The sequence below is a fragment of the Salmo salar genome, chromosome 29, assembly GCF_965601325.2.
Source record: "Salmo salar chromosome 29, fSalSal1, whole genome shotgun sequence".
Taxonomy (NCBI): Eukaryota; Metazoa; Chordata; class Actinopteri; order Salmoniformes; family Salmonidae; genus Salmo; species Salmo salar.
Window position 1 is genome coordinate 22727851 of NC_138319.1, and position 19134 is coordinate 22746984.

At 42.7% G+C, this 19134-nt stretch overlaps 1 protein-coding gene across 8 annotated transcripts in view; it reads right to left on the reverse strand.

The window, feature by feature from the left end:
• Positions 1-19134, reverse strand: part of LOC106590345 (lethal(3)malignant brain tumor-like protein 4) — a 143074-nt gene that overhangs the window by 118245 nt on the left and 5695 nt on the right. For 2 of the 8 annotated variants that reach the window (XM_082970745.1, XM_014181263.3), the window contains exons 2-4: positions 3229-3314; positions 3048-3102; positions 2677-2762 (exon numbers count right to left, since the gene is read on the reverse strand). In XM_082970745.1, the coding sequence (XP_082826871.1) occupies positions 2677-2762; positions 3048-3102; positions 3229-3314 (227 nt within the window). Of the gene's footprint in view, positions 1-2676; positions 2766-3047; positions 3103-3228; positions 3315-16742; positions 16851-19134 lie in introns of all 8 variants that reach the window. The other 6 variants (XM_082970744.1, XM_045710680.2, XM_045710681.2 and 3 more) reach the window with 5 other exon arrangements.

Sequence of the window (19134 nt, forward strand, 5' to 3'; positions counted from 1 at the left end):
CCACAAAAATAAATGACTGAAAAGCAGGAGAATAAACCAAACATTGATGAATAAAATATCCTCTCCAGAAAAGCCATACATATAAGTCATGGCGGTTGGACCGCCACGCTCAAGTGTCTCAACAGCACGGTTGCCATAGAAACGAGTGTTTGTGCCTCCGACGGAACAGATGTCCCGTCAAATCCCTTCATAGAAAATTTCTTCCACCACACCGCGTGTTTGTAGCGGAGGAATTAGTTCAGCATGATTCATTGTCAGGGAGAGAGAGAGGGGGGGGGACTGATAAACAGTGGAGCATTGCACCAGGCAGCAACTCTCCTGTAAGGAACACACATCAAACGCAGTGCTGGTCCAAAGGCTGGATAAGTCCTACAATGGCATAGGAAACACTGCCCTACAAGCCTTGCATAGCCAGATCACATATCCTTGCATTCCCTCTGTATCCTTGCTCTCTAGAAGATAGAAGCCTGGCAGGTGAAGCTACTCCCCTTTAGACTATACAGGCCCTGGGGCAGTGGCACACCTTGATACTTTAACTATTTTAGTGCCAATTCTCAAATCCTTGCTTAATCTTCATTGCGGTCTAATAGGTGTGCTGCGACAGAAAAGTCCCACTGTCCTCAAAGACAGTTATTAGAAACAATAGACACCCTGGTATCCACCACACACACACACACACACACACACACACTGGGATTTTCTTCTATTTTACAGGCCCCCGTCAGCCCTTTAGAAATAAGTGCTGCAGAAAAGCAGCAGGAAAGGCGAGGCTGGGTGTGGGATTTTTCTGCAGTTTTAGCACATTCTTCTCCCTCTCTCATCTGAAATCTGCCTGCGTGGCCTACAACTCCAGCTACTGAGATAGAAAAAGCCTTTAATGAAGGACAACGGCTTGCAACTTCATTTGTTTTGCTAAAAAAAAAGATACATTGACATTAATCACGTGGAGAAGATTGCATTGCAGTTTGAAGTAAACCATGTACTGTCCTGCAGTTTAAGGTCGCCAACATCATTATTTTTAAACCAACAGACTATGTTATTAACATCATGCAGCTGGCTTATGGCCTTAAATTGCAAATCATAGCTTTATTGTATAGTGTAGTAAATGACATCTCGGACTGAAAACAGAGGGACTTCTTGAACTTGCTACAATGTGCCCTAATGACTAGGACTAGTCAGGCTATCGTAGTAGGAGGAAATGATCGCCCTTAACAGTGGAATCGGAAAGTATTCAGACCCCTTCCCTTTTTCCACATTTTGTTATGTTACAGCCTTATTGTAAAATTGATTAAATAAAAATACAAATCTTCATCAATCTACACACAACGACAAAGCAAAAACAGGTTTTTAGAAACATTCTGTTTCCATTGATCATCCTTGAGATGATCAACTTGATTGGAGTCCACCTGTGGTGAATTCAATTCAATGGACATGATTTTGAAAGGCACACAGCTGTCTATATAAGATCCCACAGCTGACCGTGCATGTCAGAGCAAAGGTCGAAGGAATTATCCAGAGCTCAGAGACAAGATTGTGTCGGTACCAAAACCGTTCTGCAGCATTGAAGGTCCCCAAGAACACAATGGCCTCCATCATTCTTAAATGGAAGAAGTTTGGAACCACCAAGACTCTTCCAAGAGCTGGCTGCCCGGCTAAACTGAGCAATCGCTGGAGAAGAGCCTTGGCCAGGGAGGTGACTAAGAACCTGATGGCCACTAACGGAGCTCCAGAGTTCCTTTGTGGAGATGGGAGAACCTTCCAGAAGGACAACCATCTCTGCAGCACTCCACCAATCAGGCCTTTATGGTAGAGTGGCCAGACGGAGACCACTCCTCAGTAAAAGGCACATGACAGCCCGCTTGGAGTTTGCCAAAAGGCACAAAAACATCTCTCAGATCATGAGAAACAAGATCCTCTGGTCTGATGAAACCAAGATTGAACTCTTTAGCCTGAACTCCAAGTGTCACGTCTGGAGGAAACCTGGCACCATCCCTACGGTGATGCATGGTGGTGGCAGCATCATGCTGTGGGGATGTTTTTCAGCGGCAGGGACTGGGAGACTAGTCGGGATCAAGGGAAAGATGAACAGAGTAAAGTACAGCGAGATCATTGATGAAAAATTGCTCCAGAGCGCTCCAGACCTCAGACTGGGGCGAAGGTTCACCTTCCAACAGGACAACGACCCTAAGCACACAGCCAAGACAATGCAGGAGTGGCTTCGGGGCAAGTCTCTGAACGTCTGAGTGACCAAGCCAGAGGCCGGACTTGAACCAGATCGAACATCTCCGGAAAGACCTGAAAATAGCAGTGCAGCGACACTCCCCATCCGACCTGACAGAGCTTGAGAGGATCTGCAGAGAAGAATGGGAAAAACTCCCCAAATACAAGTGTGCCAAGCTTGTAGCTTGATACCCAAGAAAACTTGAGGCTGTTATCGTTGCCAAAGGTGCTTCAACAAAGTACTGAGTAAAGGGTCTGAAATGTGATATTACATTTTTTTAGATTTTGGCTTTGTCATTATGAGGTATTGTGTGTAGATTGATGGGGGGGAAAAAACAACAATTGAATCAAATTTTAGAATAAGGCTGTAACGTAACAAAATTTGGAAAAAGTCAAGGGGTCTGAATACTTTCCGAATGTACTATATACCTACTGGTTGATGAAGGTGACGCTTACCTCAGTGAAGAGTCTTAGGGGAGCTGCTATGACCTTCTCCTCTCCCAGGTACTGATCCCACGACCATGCCTTCTTCTTACCCCTCACTGCTGCACACCACATTGATCTGAATTACACCTTTCCTTATAACACCATTGGTCAGATTCCTGGACCCAGATTAAGTCTAGTCCTAGTCTAAAAAGTATTCTCAATGGAGAATTCCTGTGTGTAAATGAATGTATGCATTCTAAATAGCATTTGCCAGCGATAAATAATTTGATATAAAAAAAAATGTAAATGGTCTGTGCATTCATATCAATAAGCACTAATACTGTAGCATTCCGTAATGCTCTAATTGTTTTGTTAGTAATGTTTACATTTCAAGAGTTTACCTTGTGTGCTTGTCACTTTGTTCTTCATTTTTACGGTGTCCTCGTTTGGTCGCTCCTGAAATGACACAGTTGTTAGTTTGCTGACAGAAACTTGGGCAACACTTAACTTTTCACCCAACAGGTATAATGTTGTCAGGATATGATAATGAGCTCAGGTGCGGTCAGGTCCAGGCCTACTCACTCTTAGACAATATTCCTCCGCCACGCCCTTGCTGAAACTCCTTTTCTTCCTATCCTCTGCCTGCATCATTTGAGACAGGATCGATTCTACAACAACATGATATACAAACGCAGGCCATTTGAATGCAAAAACAAATCAATTACTATTTAAGTTCCACGGTGTGCGTTGTCTCAACTTAAAGCATCTCAATTTACTCCTATTTGTAAGAACATCTCTGCATTCTATTTTCCCTCTGAACAGACTCAATGAAAGCAACCAACATTCCTTTTATAAACCCATAAAAGGCCTCTGAAGTTTACCCATATAATGCAAAGAAAATTACATTTTACGTCTTAAATGTACTTGAATTGTTCACTGGGCCGCATAAGCAGCTTGGCTGTCTTATTGCCTGTTGTAAGAGACAAAGTGAAACGCTTTCTCTCAAGCCCTAATATAGTAACAACCCCATGATCACTGTATAAAGAGGAAATTAATGCATCTCTTTCTGCGGTATATGATGTAAATTGGATTGAGTTCCTGGTAAGAGATAAGGACTGCTTCCCATGAAAGTCAAATTAAGTGAGAGCTGGGTCTGTGGCGGAAGGGGCGGCCGCAGCTGGAGGGGCCCGGATTATCCAGAAGGCAGTGGGAAGCAGCAACCGTTTGCCTTCCAATGCAGATTAATCGATTGTACTGTAGCTGCCCGGAAACAAAATGGATTCACTGCACTCTGACTCCTGTATATTACTTACTGTATACAATAGTACACTCTCAAATAGGGTTTTGAATGGATTTACAGTGAGTGTTCAAAACATTAAGGACACCTGCTCTTTCCATGACAGACTGACCAGTTGAATCCAGGTGAAAGCTATGATCCCTTATTGATATCACTTGTTAAAACCACTTCAAATCAGTGTAGATGAAGGGGAGGAGACAGGTTAAAGAATAATTTTTGAGCTTTGAGACAGTTGAGACATGGATTGTATATGTGTGCAATTCAGAGGGGGAATGGGCAAGACACAAGATTTAAGTGCCTTTGAACGAGGTATGGTAGTAGCTGCCAGGCGCACCAGTTTAACTGTGTCAAGAACTGCAACGCTGCTGGGTTTTTCACACCCAACAGTTTCCCATGTGTATCAAGAATGGTCCACCACCCAAAGGACATCCAGCCAACTTCACACAACTGTGGGAAGCATTGGAGTCAACATGGGTCAGCATCCCTGTGAAACGCTTTCGACACCTTGTAGAGTCCATGTCCCAACGAATTGAGTCTGTTCTAAGGGCAAAAGGGGGTCAACTCAATATTAGGAAAGTGCTGTTAATGTTTTGTGCACTCAGTGTATATGGCTTGCAATTGCTCTGACAAAAAAAAATTGTTGCTCTCTGGCCTTGTTGCACTGTGTCATGGGTGTCCATTTTCGTCTGGCGCTAAGGAAGCGCAAACGCCAGACACGTGTTAGTTTTCAATTTCGTTAGAATTGTTAGGGCATTTTCCAGCCCTAACACCAGGTTCTGCAATTTACCTGTCTAATGTCAGAGTGCATGGGACATTTTAAGACCAACAAAAAGCAGGTCTTAAAAGGTAACGCAGTTTATAATCGAATGAATTTTGAGAGCGGAAGCGCAGCCTATTCAGCCATGACGGACAGTGACCATGGGAAGAGAAATGCCTTTTCTGCTGGTGAATCTCGTATTTAGAAACATTTCATTTCATTTAATTAAAAATCAAGCATAACCTACCCACCCATTAATCAAGGCTGGTTTAGCAGCATCACGTGTCTTTTTTCCCTGGCCATTAGCCAAAAGAAGCCTTAAATAAAGGGGTTTTAAATGATCTACTGAGAGTGCTTTGTCATATTTTAGGTTTTGCCCTGACACTTTTTCACTCTTCACATACCTGCATTTTGCTTGTGCAAGTAGGCTACCCGTACCCATTTTCAAGGAGCACCCCTCATCCAATTATCAGAAACACGCTCCACCAAACTATGCAGTTATTCTATACTGCTCAAAAAAATAAAGGGAACACTTAAACAACACATCCTAGATCTGAATGAAAGAAATAATCGTATTAAATACTTTTTTCTTTACATAGTTGAATGTGCTGACAACAAAATCACACAAAAATAATCAATGGAAATCCAATTTATCAACCCATGGAGGTCTGGATTTGGAGTCACACTCAAAATTAAAGTGGAAAACCACACTACAGGCTGATCCAACTTTGATGTAATGTCCTTAAAACAAGTCAAAATGAGGCTCAGTAGTGTGTGTGGCCTCCACGTGCCTGTATGACCTCCCTACAACGCCTGGGCATGCTGCTGATGAGGTGGCGGATGGTCTCCTGAGGTATCTCCTCCCAGACCTGGACTAAAGCATCCGCCAACTCCTGGACAGTCTGTGGTGCAACGTGGTGTTGGTGGATGGAGCGAGACATGATGTCCCAGATGTACTCAATTGGATTCAGGTCTGGGGAACGGGCGGGCCAGTCCATAGCATCAATGCCTTCCTCTTGCAGGAACTGCTGACACACTCCAGCACATGAGGTCTAGCATTGTCTTGCATTAGGAGGAACCCAGGGCCAACCGCACCAGCATATGGTCTCACAAGGGGTCTGAGGATCTCATCTCGGTACCTAATGGCAGTCAGGCTACCTCTGGCGAGCACATGGAGGGCTGTGCGGCCCCCCAAAGAAATGCCACCCCACACCATGACTGACCCACCGCCAAACCGGTCATGCTGGAGGATGTTGCAGGTAGCAGAACGTTCTCCACGGCGCCTCCAGACTCTGTCACGTCTGTCACGTGCTCAGTGTGAACCTGCTTTCATCTGTGAAGAGCACAGGGCGCCAGTGGCGAATTTGCCAATCTTGGTGTTCTCTGGCAAATGCCAAACGTCCTGCACGGTGTTGGGCTGTAAGCACAACCCCCACCTGAGGACTTCGGGCCCTCATACCACCCTCATGGAGTCTGTTTCTGACCGTTTGAGCAGACACATGCACATTTGTGGCCTGCTAGAGGTCATTTTGCAGGGCTCTGGCAGTGCTTCTCCTGCTCCTCCTTGCACAAAGGCGGAGGTAGCGGTCCTGCTGCTGGGTTGTTGCCCTCCTACGGCCTCCTCCACGTCTCCTGATGTACTGGCCTGTCTCCTGGTAGCGCCTCCATGCTCTGGACACTACGCTGACAGACACAGCAGACCGTCTTGCCACAGCTCGCATTGATGTGCCATCCTGGATGAGCTGCACTACCTGAGCCACTTGTGTGGGTTGTAGACTCCGTCTCATGCTACCACTAGAGTGAAAGCACCACCAGCATTCAAAAGTGACCAAAACATCAGCCAGGAAGCATAGGAACTGAGAAGTGGTCTGTGGTCCCCACCTGCAGAACCACTCCTTTATTGGGTGTGTCATGCTATTTGCCTATAATTTCCACCTGTTGTCTATTCCATTTGCACAACAGCATATGAAATTTATTGTCAATCAGTGTTGCTTCCCAAGTGGACAGTTTGATTTCACAGAAGTGTGATTGACTTGGAGTTACATTGTGTTGTTTAAGTGTTCCCTTTATTTTTTTGAGCAGTGTATAATGCTATATCAACCGCAATTGTTTTTATGTATCTGCTTCGCACATAGGCAACGATACAATTGACAAGAGCCTAGTATTTTGTATAGACGTGTGAATGTTATGCGTAAAGGCATTTTAGGCTTGTGAGCACAAACTAGAGAAGAGATTTATGATATCATGCTTCTGATCCAATCCTATTTAGAAATATTGTTGTAGGTTAAAAAAAAAAAAAATAGTCATTTAATTTTATTAAAAACCAAACTTATTAGAAAGATTCACCATCCATTGTTTTATGCTGAGAAAGTACATGGCTGAATGCAATGGAATTTCATCTGTTGTTTCTGGAGAAGTGCCAGTATGATCTTATAAGATGGTTCCATGATGTTTCTAGAACATTACATTTCCGAGCAGTATAAGGGTGAGTTGGCATTCCCCCTTTGTCTTTATATTGGATCTTTATCAAGCTCCTGTGAAAGGTTTGGATGTGCGTAAAACCATCCATAGACTAAGTTACCTTTTCTGTATTATACACCCATGGGAAGCAATTATGGTGCCTGTAACTGTAGACAGCATATTTAAAACAAGTCGTTGTTTCGTTTTTTATTAGAATTTGATTAGAACCGCAGCTTTTACCCCCAAGCCACAAGACTGCTAAATAGCTAATCAAATGGCTCCCCGGGACTACCCGCATAGACCCTTTTTTTCACTTACTCTCTTGCACGGACTATACACACACTGAACTGTACCCACACACTCCCACATACTTATGTAACAGATGTAAAATATACTATGTATTTCACCGAAAATCCCTCATTTATTTGAATTTATTATTTAAAAGTTATTTTGAGATGTATTACACTACTTTCAAGAGTGAATTATTTGATTGTATTTATTCTAAATTGTGTTAATGCTGTGATGTCATCAACGGGAGCCCTGCTTTTTCTCCTCAGTTTGCTCAGAGCGTGAACAGGAGAGTTATGTGTTATGTATGCTCTGGTCTTTTGAATGTACATGTTCACAAATGTTCACAAATGCGCAAGAAATGACAAGCAAAAGTTATATCGTCACTGATTTAGTGTTGTATTACTGTTTATTGGAATATATATTAAAGGTGAATGGGAATAATGTTCGAGTGCAACTTTGCAAGGCTAGTAGCCCAGCTACTGTTAGCTTTGTTGAGGGGGAGGGTCTCTTTCAGGTGCAGACAGCATGAGTTTTCTGATGATTTTCTTACGGGTATTCTGCAGTCTTTTGTCTTTTATCAGGCAAATATACTTTTATGGGAGTCCAGACGGCAGCATTAATTTTTGCCTTGTATTTGTACCCATTCCATGCAGGTATGTTGTGAAATGTGACGATTTTGTATTTCATGTTTAATGTGCCTAGTTACCTGTCAGTCATTTCAAAAATGGCATTGTTGCTTCATTAGTATGCCTCAGGTATAATGGTACAATAGTATACTCTAAGAAATATTGAGCACTTACTAGCAGATTATTAGTGTACAACACTACATAAAGCTGAGTGACTCACTCATTCATGGCTTTGGATCAAAATAAATAAGTACCAACATTCTTTCTGATAGTCTTTAATAAAGAAATGTTTTGGTTATCCTGACCTGGACACCATGTATAGTATTATAGTAGCCCAGCAGGACAATATACCTTTACCTCTCTCTCTGTATTTTAAAACTGTGGATGGGGCCGCCCCAGTAGCGCAGCTGTCTATGTCACCGCATTGCAATGCAAAATGCGTTGCTACAGATACCCATGCCGGCTGCCACCGGGAGACCCATGAGGCGGCTTTTGGCTTTAATTTAGAATCATCCAATCCTCTATATATAATTATTGGCGGAGAGTCGCGTCATATTTTGACATATTGTAGGCGACATGAGCCTCTCTAGTCTTGACTAATGTGCTGTTAAAAGTGGTGTAGGTCTTATTTATTTAAAGAGCATATTGAAGTTAGAAGCAATAGGATTTGAAGCAATAGCCTACAACTATTTTAGCAGCGTTTCGCGCTGCTCTGAGACAAGCATGGGGACTGGTCTTGATAAATCAATGAGATTTTTATTTTGACTGAATCTCTGTTTGGGTATTGGTTAGACTACAATTAGGGTGTAGAAACTTTATGCTCTTAGTGTAACCTTTATTTAACTAGGTAAGCAAGTTAAGAATTTGTTCTTATTTACAAGGACAGCCTACTCCTTGCTCCCCGTCGGGGAATTGAACCCCGGTCTTCCGCGTGCCACACATAACACAGGGATTTTTTTTAGCTAAATAGCCCAGTACTGTACTCCCGACCGTCACGTTGTACTGCGCCATATTTTCCATTCCATCCTAACAGAAACTCAGAGGATGTTTAGTTTTTCTTGGAATAGAAACACCATAATATTAATCAAAATAATTAATTTAAGTACCAGTCAAAAGTTTGGACACCTACTCATTCCAGGTTTTTCTTTATTTTTACTATTTTCTACATTGTAGAATAATAGTGAAGACATCACAACTATGAAATAACACACACGGAATAAGGACATCCTACTCCATCCTCCCCTTCGGGGAATTGAACACCGGGCTACTGCGTGCCTGCATTCTCTAGCACAGCCACTATTGAAGGCTATCAAATGCTTCTCAAAGATGCCCTCTGGTAGTCAAACTAGCACTAATGGTACCAGTGGATCACACTTAAATAACGTGCCATAGAATTCTGCAGCACCATGCAAGCTGTGCCGCAGTACGCTGCAACTTTTAAAGGCAAGCCACTGTAGATTAAGGCCTAATGAATTCATTTCAATGGACTGATTTACTTTTATGAACTGTAACTTAGTAAAATCTTTTAAGTTGTTTCATGTTGCGTTTATTTTATATTTTTGTTCAGTGTAGATCACAGGAAGATAAGCTTACTTTTGCATGTTTCAGTGATTTCCAGAAAGCTTTTCTGTAAATAGGGATCTTTCAGCCTATAGTTTGATTAGAAAAAAGGGGTTGATGGGAAATGTGATCATGCAATTCAGTCTCTTTACAAAGCACCAACCGCCTGCGTGCATGTTAACGAATATCATACAGATTGGTTTCCCACACCCTCGGGAGTTAAACAAGGAGACGCCTTATCACCGACTCGGTTTGCTATGTTTATTATTTATTTGGCAAAATAAATTAAACCGTTAAATATTGGAGTAAGATATGAAATGCTAAGTATACTCTTATATGCTGACGATATTATTTAGACAGCAGAAACTGAACAAGGTATTGGTTATGCCACGTATTCCAAACTGTATCAGACATGCATGTGTCCTTTTCTGGACTACTCAGCAGGAGTGTGGGGTGCTAAGAGGTACACTACATGACCAAAAGTATGTGGACACCTGCTTGTCAAAGATCTCATTCCAAAATCATGGGCATTATTAATATGGAGTTGGTATAGTTTGTCCCCCCTTGCTTCGATTCAGCCACAATAGCACTAGTGAGGTCGGGCACTGATGTTGGGCAATTAGGCCTGGCCCGCAGTCGGCGTTACAATTTATCCCAAAGGTGTTCGATGGGGTTGAGGTCTGGGCTTTGTGCAGGCCTGTCAAGTTCTTCCACACTGATCTCGACAGACCATTTCTGTATGGACCTCGCTTTCTGCACGGGGGCATTGTCATGATGAAACAGGAAAGGGCCTTCCCCAAACTGTTGCCACAAAGTTGGAAGCACAGAATCTTCTAGAATGTAATTGTATGCTGTAGCGTTAAGATTTATCTTCACTGGAACTAAGGGGTCTAGCCCGAACCATGAAAAACAGTCCTAGACCATTATTCCTCCTCCACCAAACTTTACAGTTCGCACAATGTGTTGGGGCAGGTAGCGTTTTCCTGGCACACACCAAACCCAGATTCATCCGTCGGACTGCCAGATGGTGTTCATCCCGCCAGAGAACGTGTTTCCACTGCTGCAGAGTCCAATGGCGGAAAGCTTTACACCACTCCAGCCGGGCTTGGCATTGCACATGGTGATCTTAGGCTTGTGTGCGGCTGCTCAGCCATGGAATCCCTTTTCATGAAGCTCCAGACTAACAGTTTGTGTGCTGACGTTGCTTCCAGAGGCAGTTTGTGCCTTGGTAGTGAGTGTTGTAACAATGTTTACGGGCTACGCACTACAGCAGTCCCATTCTTATGAGCTTATGTGGCCTCCAACTTCACGGCTGAGCCGTTGTTGCTCCTAGACCTTTCCACTTCACAATAACAGCACCTACAGTTAACTGGGGCAGCTTTAGCAGGGAATCCTATGACAGTGCCACGTTGAAAGTCTTCTACTGACAATGTTTGTCTATAGAGATTGCATGGCTGTGTGCTCAATTTTATACACCTGTCAGCAACGGGTGTGGCTGAAATAGTCGAATCCACTAATTTGAACGGGTGTCCACATTCTTTTGTATATGTATATAGTGTATCTACAAAATTAACACGTTCATAACAGAGCATTAAGTAATTTTCTTTAGGTATCAACCAGTTTGCACCTATACTGGCAATAACTGGGGACATGCGGTGGGAACCCTGTGAGGTGAGATGAAAGGCATGTTTGGTGAGACTTTGGGATTTGCCAATTGGCTGAATAGTCAGAAACGTTTTTCAATGGGATCTCTCCATCGGGGAGCCTGGGCAAAAAAAACATTTTTGACCTTTTCCAACAGTCTGACTGATCAGTTGTATGAAAACCAAAATGAAGAGAGACATAGATGACTGACATTGCAATATGAAATGGGTGGAGGAGATTAATCATAAACCCAAATTGAGAACCTTTTGTTTGATTAAGGGTGAACTTGTGTGTAAGAGACATCATGTAGAACCTACCTAAAAACAAGAGATCGCTATGTGCACAGGTAAGATCAGGGATATTGCCCCTGCATATTGAAACAGGTCTGTATTGTGGTGAAATTGAAAGACCACGATATACACTTTCTACCACGATATACACTTGTCCTTATTCCAGAAAGCCCACCAGATATACCATGACATTATGTGGCCGAGTGATGAGGAGAAACTGAAGAAAAAAAACATTGTCTCTTGTGTATTTCCGTTTGCATAATGTTTTGATAAAGCCTGAAATAAAAGAAAAAGGGTAATCTATAATTAAATTATAAAAACTATTTAGCAAATGTCATGTAAGTATATGTACATATATAGTGTGTAGGCCTGTCTCACTCCTGAATATTTATTTTTTGATATACTTCTTACTGCTCTAGGGTTATAATTATTATTTTTCAAGAATCACAAAGGAATTATCACAGTGAATTATTGTTTGTTTATGTGTCAATTAATCCCATAAGGGATGGGTTGCCAACTGGTGATTTGACACCAAAATAAAATGTAATTCATTCATACAGCCGTCCTTCCTAAATCTGTTGCCTTAGAGGAAGGAAACCGCTCAGGGATTTCACCATGAACCAATGGTGACTTTAAAACAGTTACATAGTTTAATTGCTGTGATAGGAGAAAACCGAGGATGGATCAACAACATTGTAGTTACTCCACAATACGACCCTAATATACAGTGAAAAGAAGAAAGCGTGTAAAGAATAAAAATATTTCAAAACATGCATCCCGTTTGCAAAAAGGCACTAAACTAAAACAGATGTGGCAAAGAAATTAACTTTATTTCCTGAATAAAAAGCGTTATGTTTGGTCCAACAACACATCAGCGAGTACCACTCTTCAGATTTTCAATCATGGTGTTGGCTACATCATGTTATGGGTATCAAATCAAATTTTATTGGTCACATAACACATGGTTAGCAGATGTAATTGCAAGTGTAGTGAAATGCTCATGCTTCTAGATCCGACAGTGCAGCAGTATCTAACAGGTAATATCTAACAAATTCCACAACTAAACCTAATACGCACAATCTAGTAAAGGAACAAGATGATAATATATAAGTATAAAATAAATGGATGAGCAGTGACAGAGCGGCTAAGTTGCAATAGATAGTAAAGAATAGATAGTGAAGGATACAGTATATACATGTGAGATGAGTAATAAGATATGTAAACATTCTTAAAGTGGCATTATTAAAGTGACTAGGGTTCCATTTATTAAAGTGGCCAATGATATTAAGTCTGTAGCTGGCAGCCACCTCTCTGTGCTAGTGGTGGCTGTTTAACAACCTGATGGCCTTGAGATTGAAAAACAGCTTCTCTCGCTCTGTCCCAGCTCTGATGCACCAGTACTGACCTCGCCTTCTGGATGGAAGCAGGCTAAACAGGTAGTGGCCTTTCTTTTTTGCCTTTCTGTGACATCGGGTGTTGTTGGTGTCCTGGAGGGCAGGTAGTTTGCCCCCGGTGATGGAGGGCAGGTAGTTTGCCACCATTTCAGTTTGTCGGTGATATGTACACCGAGGGACTTAAAACTTTCCACCTTCTCCACTGCTGTCCCATCGATGTGGATAGGGGGGTGCTCCCTTTGCTGTTTCCTGAAGTCCACGATCATCTCTTTTGTTTTGCTGACATTGAGTGAGAGGTTATTTTCCTGACACCACACTCCCAGGGCCCTCACCTCCTCCCTGTAGGCTGTCTCATCATTGTTGGTAATCAAGTCTACCACTGTAGTGTCATCTACAAACTTGATGATTGAGTTGGAGGCGTGCATGCCATGTAGTCGTGGGTGAACAGGTAGTACAGGAGAGGGCTGAGAACGCACCCTTGTGGGGCCCCAGTTTTGAGGGGCGGCCCGTCAGGAAGTCCAGGACCCAGTTGCACAGGGTGGGGTCGAGACCCAGGGTCTCAAGCTTAATGATGAGTTTGGAGGGTACTATGGTGCTGAATGCTGAGCTGTAGTCAATGAACAACATTCTTACATAGGTATTCCTCTTGTCCAGATGGGATAGGGCAGTGTGCAGTGTGATGGCGATTGCATCGTCTGTGGACCTATTGGGGCAGTAAGCAAATTGGAGTGGGTCTAGGGTAACAGGTAAGGTGATATGATCCTTGACTAGGCTCTCAAAGCACTTCATGTTGACAGAAGTGAGTGCTACGGGGCGATAGTCATTTAGTTCAGTTACCTCAGATTTCTTGGGAACAGGAACAATGGTGGCCATCTTGAAGCATGTGGGGACAGCAGACTGGGATAGTGATTGATTGAATATGTCCGTAAACACACCAGCCAGCTGGTCTGCACATGCTCTGAGGACGCGGCTAGGAATGCCGTTAGGACCAGCAGTCTAGCGAGGGTTAACACATTTAAATGTTTTATTCACGTCGGCCACAGAGGAGAGCCCACAGTCTTTGGTAGCGGGCAGTGTCGGTGGCACTGTATTGTCCTCAAAGCGCGCAAAGAAGTTGTTTAATTTGTCTGGGAGCAAGACGTCGATGGTTTTCTTTTTGCAATCCGTGATTGTCTGTAGACCCTACCACATACGTCTCGTGTTTGAGCCGTTGAATTGCGACTCCACTTTGTCTCTATACTGACGCTTTGCTAGTTTGATTGCCTTACTGAGGGAATAACTACACTGTTTGTATTCGGTCATGTTTCCAGTCACATTGCCATGATTAAATGCGGTGGTACGTGCATTCAGTTTTGTGCAAATGCTGCCATAAATCCACAGTTTCTGATTAGGGAAGGTTTTAATAGTCACAGTGGGTACAACATCTCCTATACACTTCCTTAAAAACTTGCTCACCAAGTCAGCGTATACGTCAATGTTATTGTCTGAGGCTACCCGGAACATATCCCAGTCCACGTGATTGAAGCAATCTTGAAGCGTGGAATCCAATTGGTCAGACCAGCATTGGGTAGACCTAAGCACGGGTGCTTCCCGTTTTAGTTTCTGCCTGTATGAGGGGAGCAACTAGATGGAGTCATGGTCAGATTTGCCAAAAGGAGGGCGGGGGAGGGCCTTGTATGCATCACGGAAGTTAGAGTAGTCGAGTGTGCTACTCGCTCATGTACTGCAATCAATATGCTGATAGAATTTAGGTAGCCTTGTTCTCAGATTAGCTTTGTTAAAATTACCAGCTACAATAAATGCAGCCTCGGGATATATGGTTCCCAGTTTGCATAAAGTCCAATCAAGTTCCTTGATGGCCGTCTTGGTAGCATCTTGCGGGGGGAATATACACGGCTGTGACGATAACCGAGGCGGATATAATACGGTCGGTATTTGATTGTGAGGAATTCTAGGTCAGGTGAACAAAAGGACTTGAGTTCATGCATGTTGTTACAATTACACTATGAGTTGTTAATCATGAAACATACACCCCCGCCCTTCTTCTTACCAGAGAGATGTTTGTTCCTGTCGGCACGATGGACTGAAAATCCTGTTGGCTGTACAGACTCCAACAGCATGTCCCCAGCTAGCCATGTCTCCGTGAAAAACAGAGTATGTTACAATCCCGGATATCTCTTTGTAAAGCAACTCTTTCCCTAATTCCGTCAACTTTGTTAACTAGTGATTGAACATTAGCGAGTAATATACTCGGAAGCGGTGGGTGGTGTGCGTGTAACTGAAGCCTCACTAGAAGACCGCTCCGGCACCCTCTCCTCCGACGGCGTTGTTTTGTGGTCAGCCTCTGGAATCAGTTCAAATGCCCTGGGAGATGCAGGCAAAGGGTCCGCTTTGGGACAGTCGTATTCCTGGTCGTAGTGCTGGTTAGCTGACGTCTCACTGATATCCAATAGTTCTTCACGGCTGTATGAAATAACACTTACGGTTTTCTGGGATAACAATTTAATAAATAATACATTAAAAAAACTAAATACTGCACAGTTTACAAAGGACTTGAAGCGAAGCTGCCATCTCTATCGGCGCCATCTTCAATCTAAGGACTAGGGAGTATTTTAAGATAAAAATAAAATGGAATAGAGCTAAGCACAGGTAAAATCCTAGAGGAAAACCTTGTTCAGTCTTCTTTCCCAAAGACACTGGGAGACAAATTCACCTTTGAGCAGGACAATAACCTAAAACAAGGCCAAATCTACACTGGAGTTGCTTACCAAGATGACATTTAATGGTCCTGAGTGGCATAATTACAGTTTTGAATTAAATCGGCTTGAAAATATGGGAAAAATGTAAAATGGCTGTCTACCAATGATCAACAACCAACTTGACAGAGCTTGAATATATTTTTTTAAAGAATAAATGTGCACATATTGTACAATCCAGGTGTGCAAAGCTCTTAGAGACTCAAAGCCAATTTATGCTTGAGACGAAAATATGGTCAGAAGCGCCGTGTGACGCAATTGCGGAGCCTCCAGCGGCATGCAGAAGGCCAAATTGAGCTATGTACCGCATCGCCGTGTGCTGCCCAAATTTTATAACAATGCGGAGGGCTCCGTATAGCGCTGCATTGACATAATTGGTTGACAGTAGGTCCAGTATAAACACAAACTCACTTCCTTGACAACTTCCTCCATAACAGCTCTGCTCAGCGAAGCGCAAAAAGTATTAATGCCCTGATTTCTGCATCGGAATGACCATGCAGAGCCTTTTACCCAGAAAGGCTCACAAATATCAAATTTACATAAGTATTCACACCCTTGAGTCAGTACTCAAGAATGTGAATACTTCCGTAAATGTGTTATTTCATTTTCAATAAATGTTTTAATATTTCAAAAAAGACATGTTTTCACTTTGTCATTATGGGGTATTGTGTGTAGGTTGATGAGGAAAAAAAACTACTTCATCCATTTTAGAATAAGCTGTAACGTAACAAAATGTGGAAAAAGTCAATAGGTCTGAATACTTTCCAAATGCACTGTTTATCTGGGACTGAATGTAAGGTGGGTGAATTTTTATTTTTATTTAATCAATTTTGAATTCAGCCTGTAACACAACATGTGGAATAAGTTAAGGGGTATGAATAATTTCTGAAGGCACTGTAACCACAAGACAACAGTGTATGACCCTGAAAGGGACTCAAATCACCATTCTGAGCATTGACCACTGGTATCCTAATGTTAAGTGAACTCTCTAGCGGTTCTGTGAACCTCCAAAGTGACTCACCGTTTGGTATGTGCACCCGCCTAGTCTTTCGGCCAATCAGAGACTCCTTCTCCGAGCTTCCATTCCAATCACATTCTATGTCTTCACAGATCTATTAGAAGCCAGAGACTGAAAACAACAAAAACACATTGTTTCGGAATGATAGGCAGACATACAATAGTCAATTAATGCAATGCATTTTACTTTGTTTACACACCAATTCATGTAAACATGTGCCATATTCTGAAAAGTAGAAACAACTACTTGTGAGGCAAAGTCCTCTGCTATCTTGCGTTAACAGTGTCCCCAAAACGACCTAGAGATTTCATTTTACAAAAAAAAGTTTTTTTTTGTTATCAACAAGGTTTGTTTATAAACTACAGCTTAAATAATGCTGCAATGAGGATTTGATTGAATGGCTCCCATATTCTCCCTCTAAATGCCACTGCATTCCCAGGCAGTCAATAGAACCTTCCATATTAGATAGGGAGGGCCTATTATTAATTGGTGGAGTGACGGGAAGGTCTCCAGGAGGTGTGACAGAGAGGGGGGGGGAGAGAGCTAGTGCTTGAGGAGGACTGAAGGCGAGTGTGGATGATCTGACTGCAGCCTCTCTGATTAACTGAGAGAGGGTGGCTGCCAAGGCACTGGGCATGGGGTGGCGCTGCGTGGCGTAACCCTCCCTTGCGGGACAAGGTTGATCTAATTGTTTCAGTTGACAGTGAAAAAGCCACCAGGAGGTGTTTGATGTGTGTGTGCCGTACAGAAGAGTGCGGAGAAGACCAGGTTTGTGGGAGTAGAGAACTGAATCCTAAACTGCATGTGTGCATGTTAAGTACAGTAGGGCTAACTCTTCATGTAAATATTGCATTGCCCATCGAGTTTACATTTTAGTCATTTAGCAGAGGTTTCAGCCCACAGCATGTCCTTTGACCTTCAGTAAAGTGGTTGGCGACTGCGCAACCGTGTAAACAACATAGCCTTATTAAGCCCACCACAACACTAAAAGCTAAGCACAATTTATATTTTCCAGCTATCTCCACTGCTGTTATCCAAAGAGACAATTACACCCCAGCCCCAGGAGACCAGCTACAGCAACAGGCCTTTGTAATGCAGCATGAACTGTGTACCTGACAGGAATTAATAAAGTTATCAACAGCCTCCAATTCCATAGAGATAATAGGATGGATGTTGCCACCTTGACCTGAAGCTGGGGGGGGGGGGTTATTAATGGGCGCTACCTAAAATAGATTCCATTTACCTTGATGGCGTGATGCACTACTCCTGGGTATTGTTCATTGGTCACAAATGAGCTCTGTTACACAAACATGCATAAATCTAATAAAGATAATGGCAGCCCAGCAGCCAATACAAGCATACATCATTCTCCAGACAGAAAGAGAGGCGTGAGAGAAAAATAGAGAGATCTAGATGGAGCGAAAAAAGGAAGAAAAAAAAGAGCAAGCGGGATTCAAAAAAATAAAAAAAGAGCGAGGAAAAAAAAGAGAGAGACCTCAGCAGGATATGTATAGGTGTATTTATATGCCCACTACATGCATTTACAGTAAAGGGACCCATTACATGTTACATTGAAAAATCTAACTGAAAGTGGTGGCCATTTTCATGCCTGCACAATGAATCAGTCCAAGACAGATCCATCATAAACCCGGCTCCTTTATGTCATTTCTGAATAACAAGAAAGTGAAATATCTGACACACAGAGGCTGGTCTATTTTTGTTCACAATAACAGAGCTCGCTAAGAGCATCCAATAAACACTGCACAAAAAAAGCATTCACATTATAATGGAGACTCGACAAAAGTGTTCAGTGGATGGAAAAGGGAAAAGAGAAAGATACCAGCAGGGACATTGAGGAAAATATGTTCATGGTTATCTGATGCTTTCAGTGCATTCGTGGCAAAAGGAGGGAAGTGAATCGGTCCTTTCTCAAAGTTTTAAGGCTTGGTGTTTGTAGTCAGTACAAGCCTTTCAACCTACAGTTAAACTCTCCCTTTGTCTGTTGAGCAGCTTAGCTCAGTCTCTCACTATGTGCGCTGACAATGAGGAGCAAAACAAATCACTGTTCAACCGCCCGTGGGACAAAAAGAAAGACAAATTGTAATCTGTCCTAATCTGATTGATGGCAGAGGCCCTGCTGTAGGCTGCCATACAGATAAAATATCTGAGACATCTATAATTGGTCTCCCTAAATTATTTGGGTTGCGACTCCTGCTGCAAGTGGATCCCCAATTATCTCCTGTGTCATCTGAGAATACACCCTGCGTCTGATAGTTGGGGATTCACGGAACACTTATAGAACACTTATGGAATGCTTATTCTCGGTTCACTGGCACATTTGAATGCAGGCTGAATTAAATGTACAGGTATTATTAAGCAATGCTGTCAAGTGTCA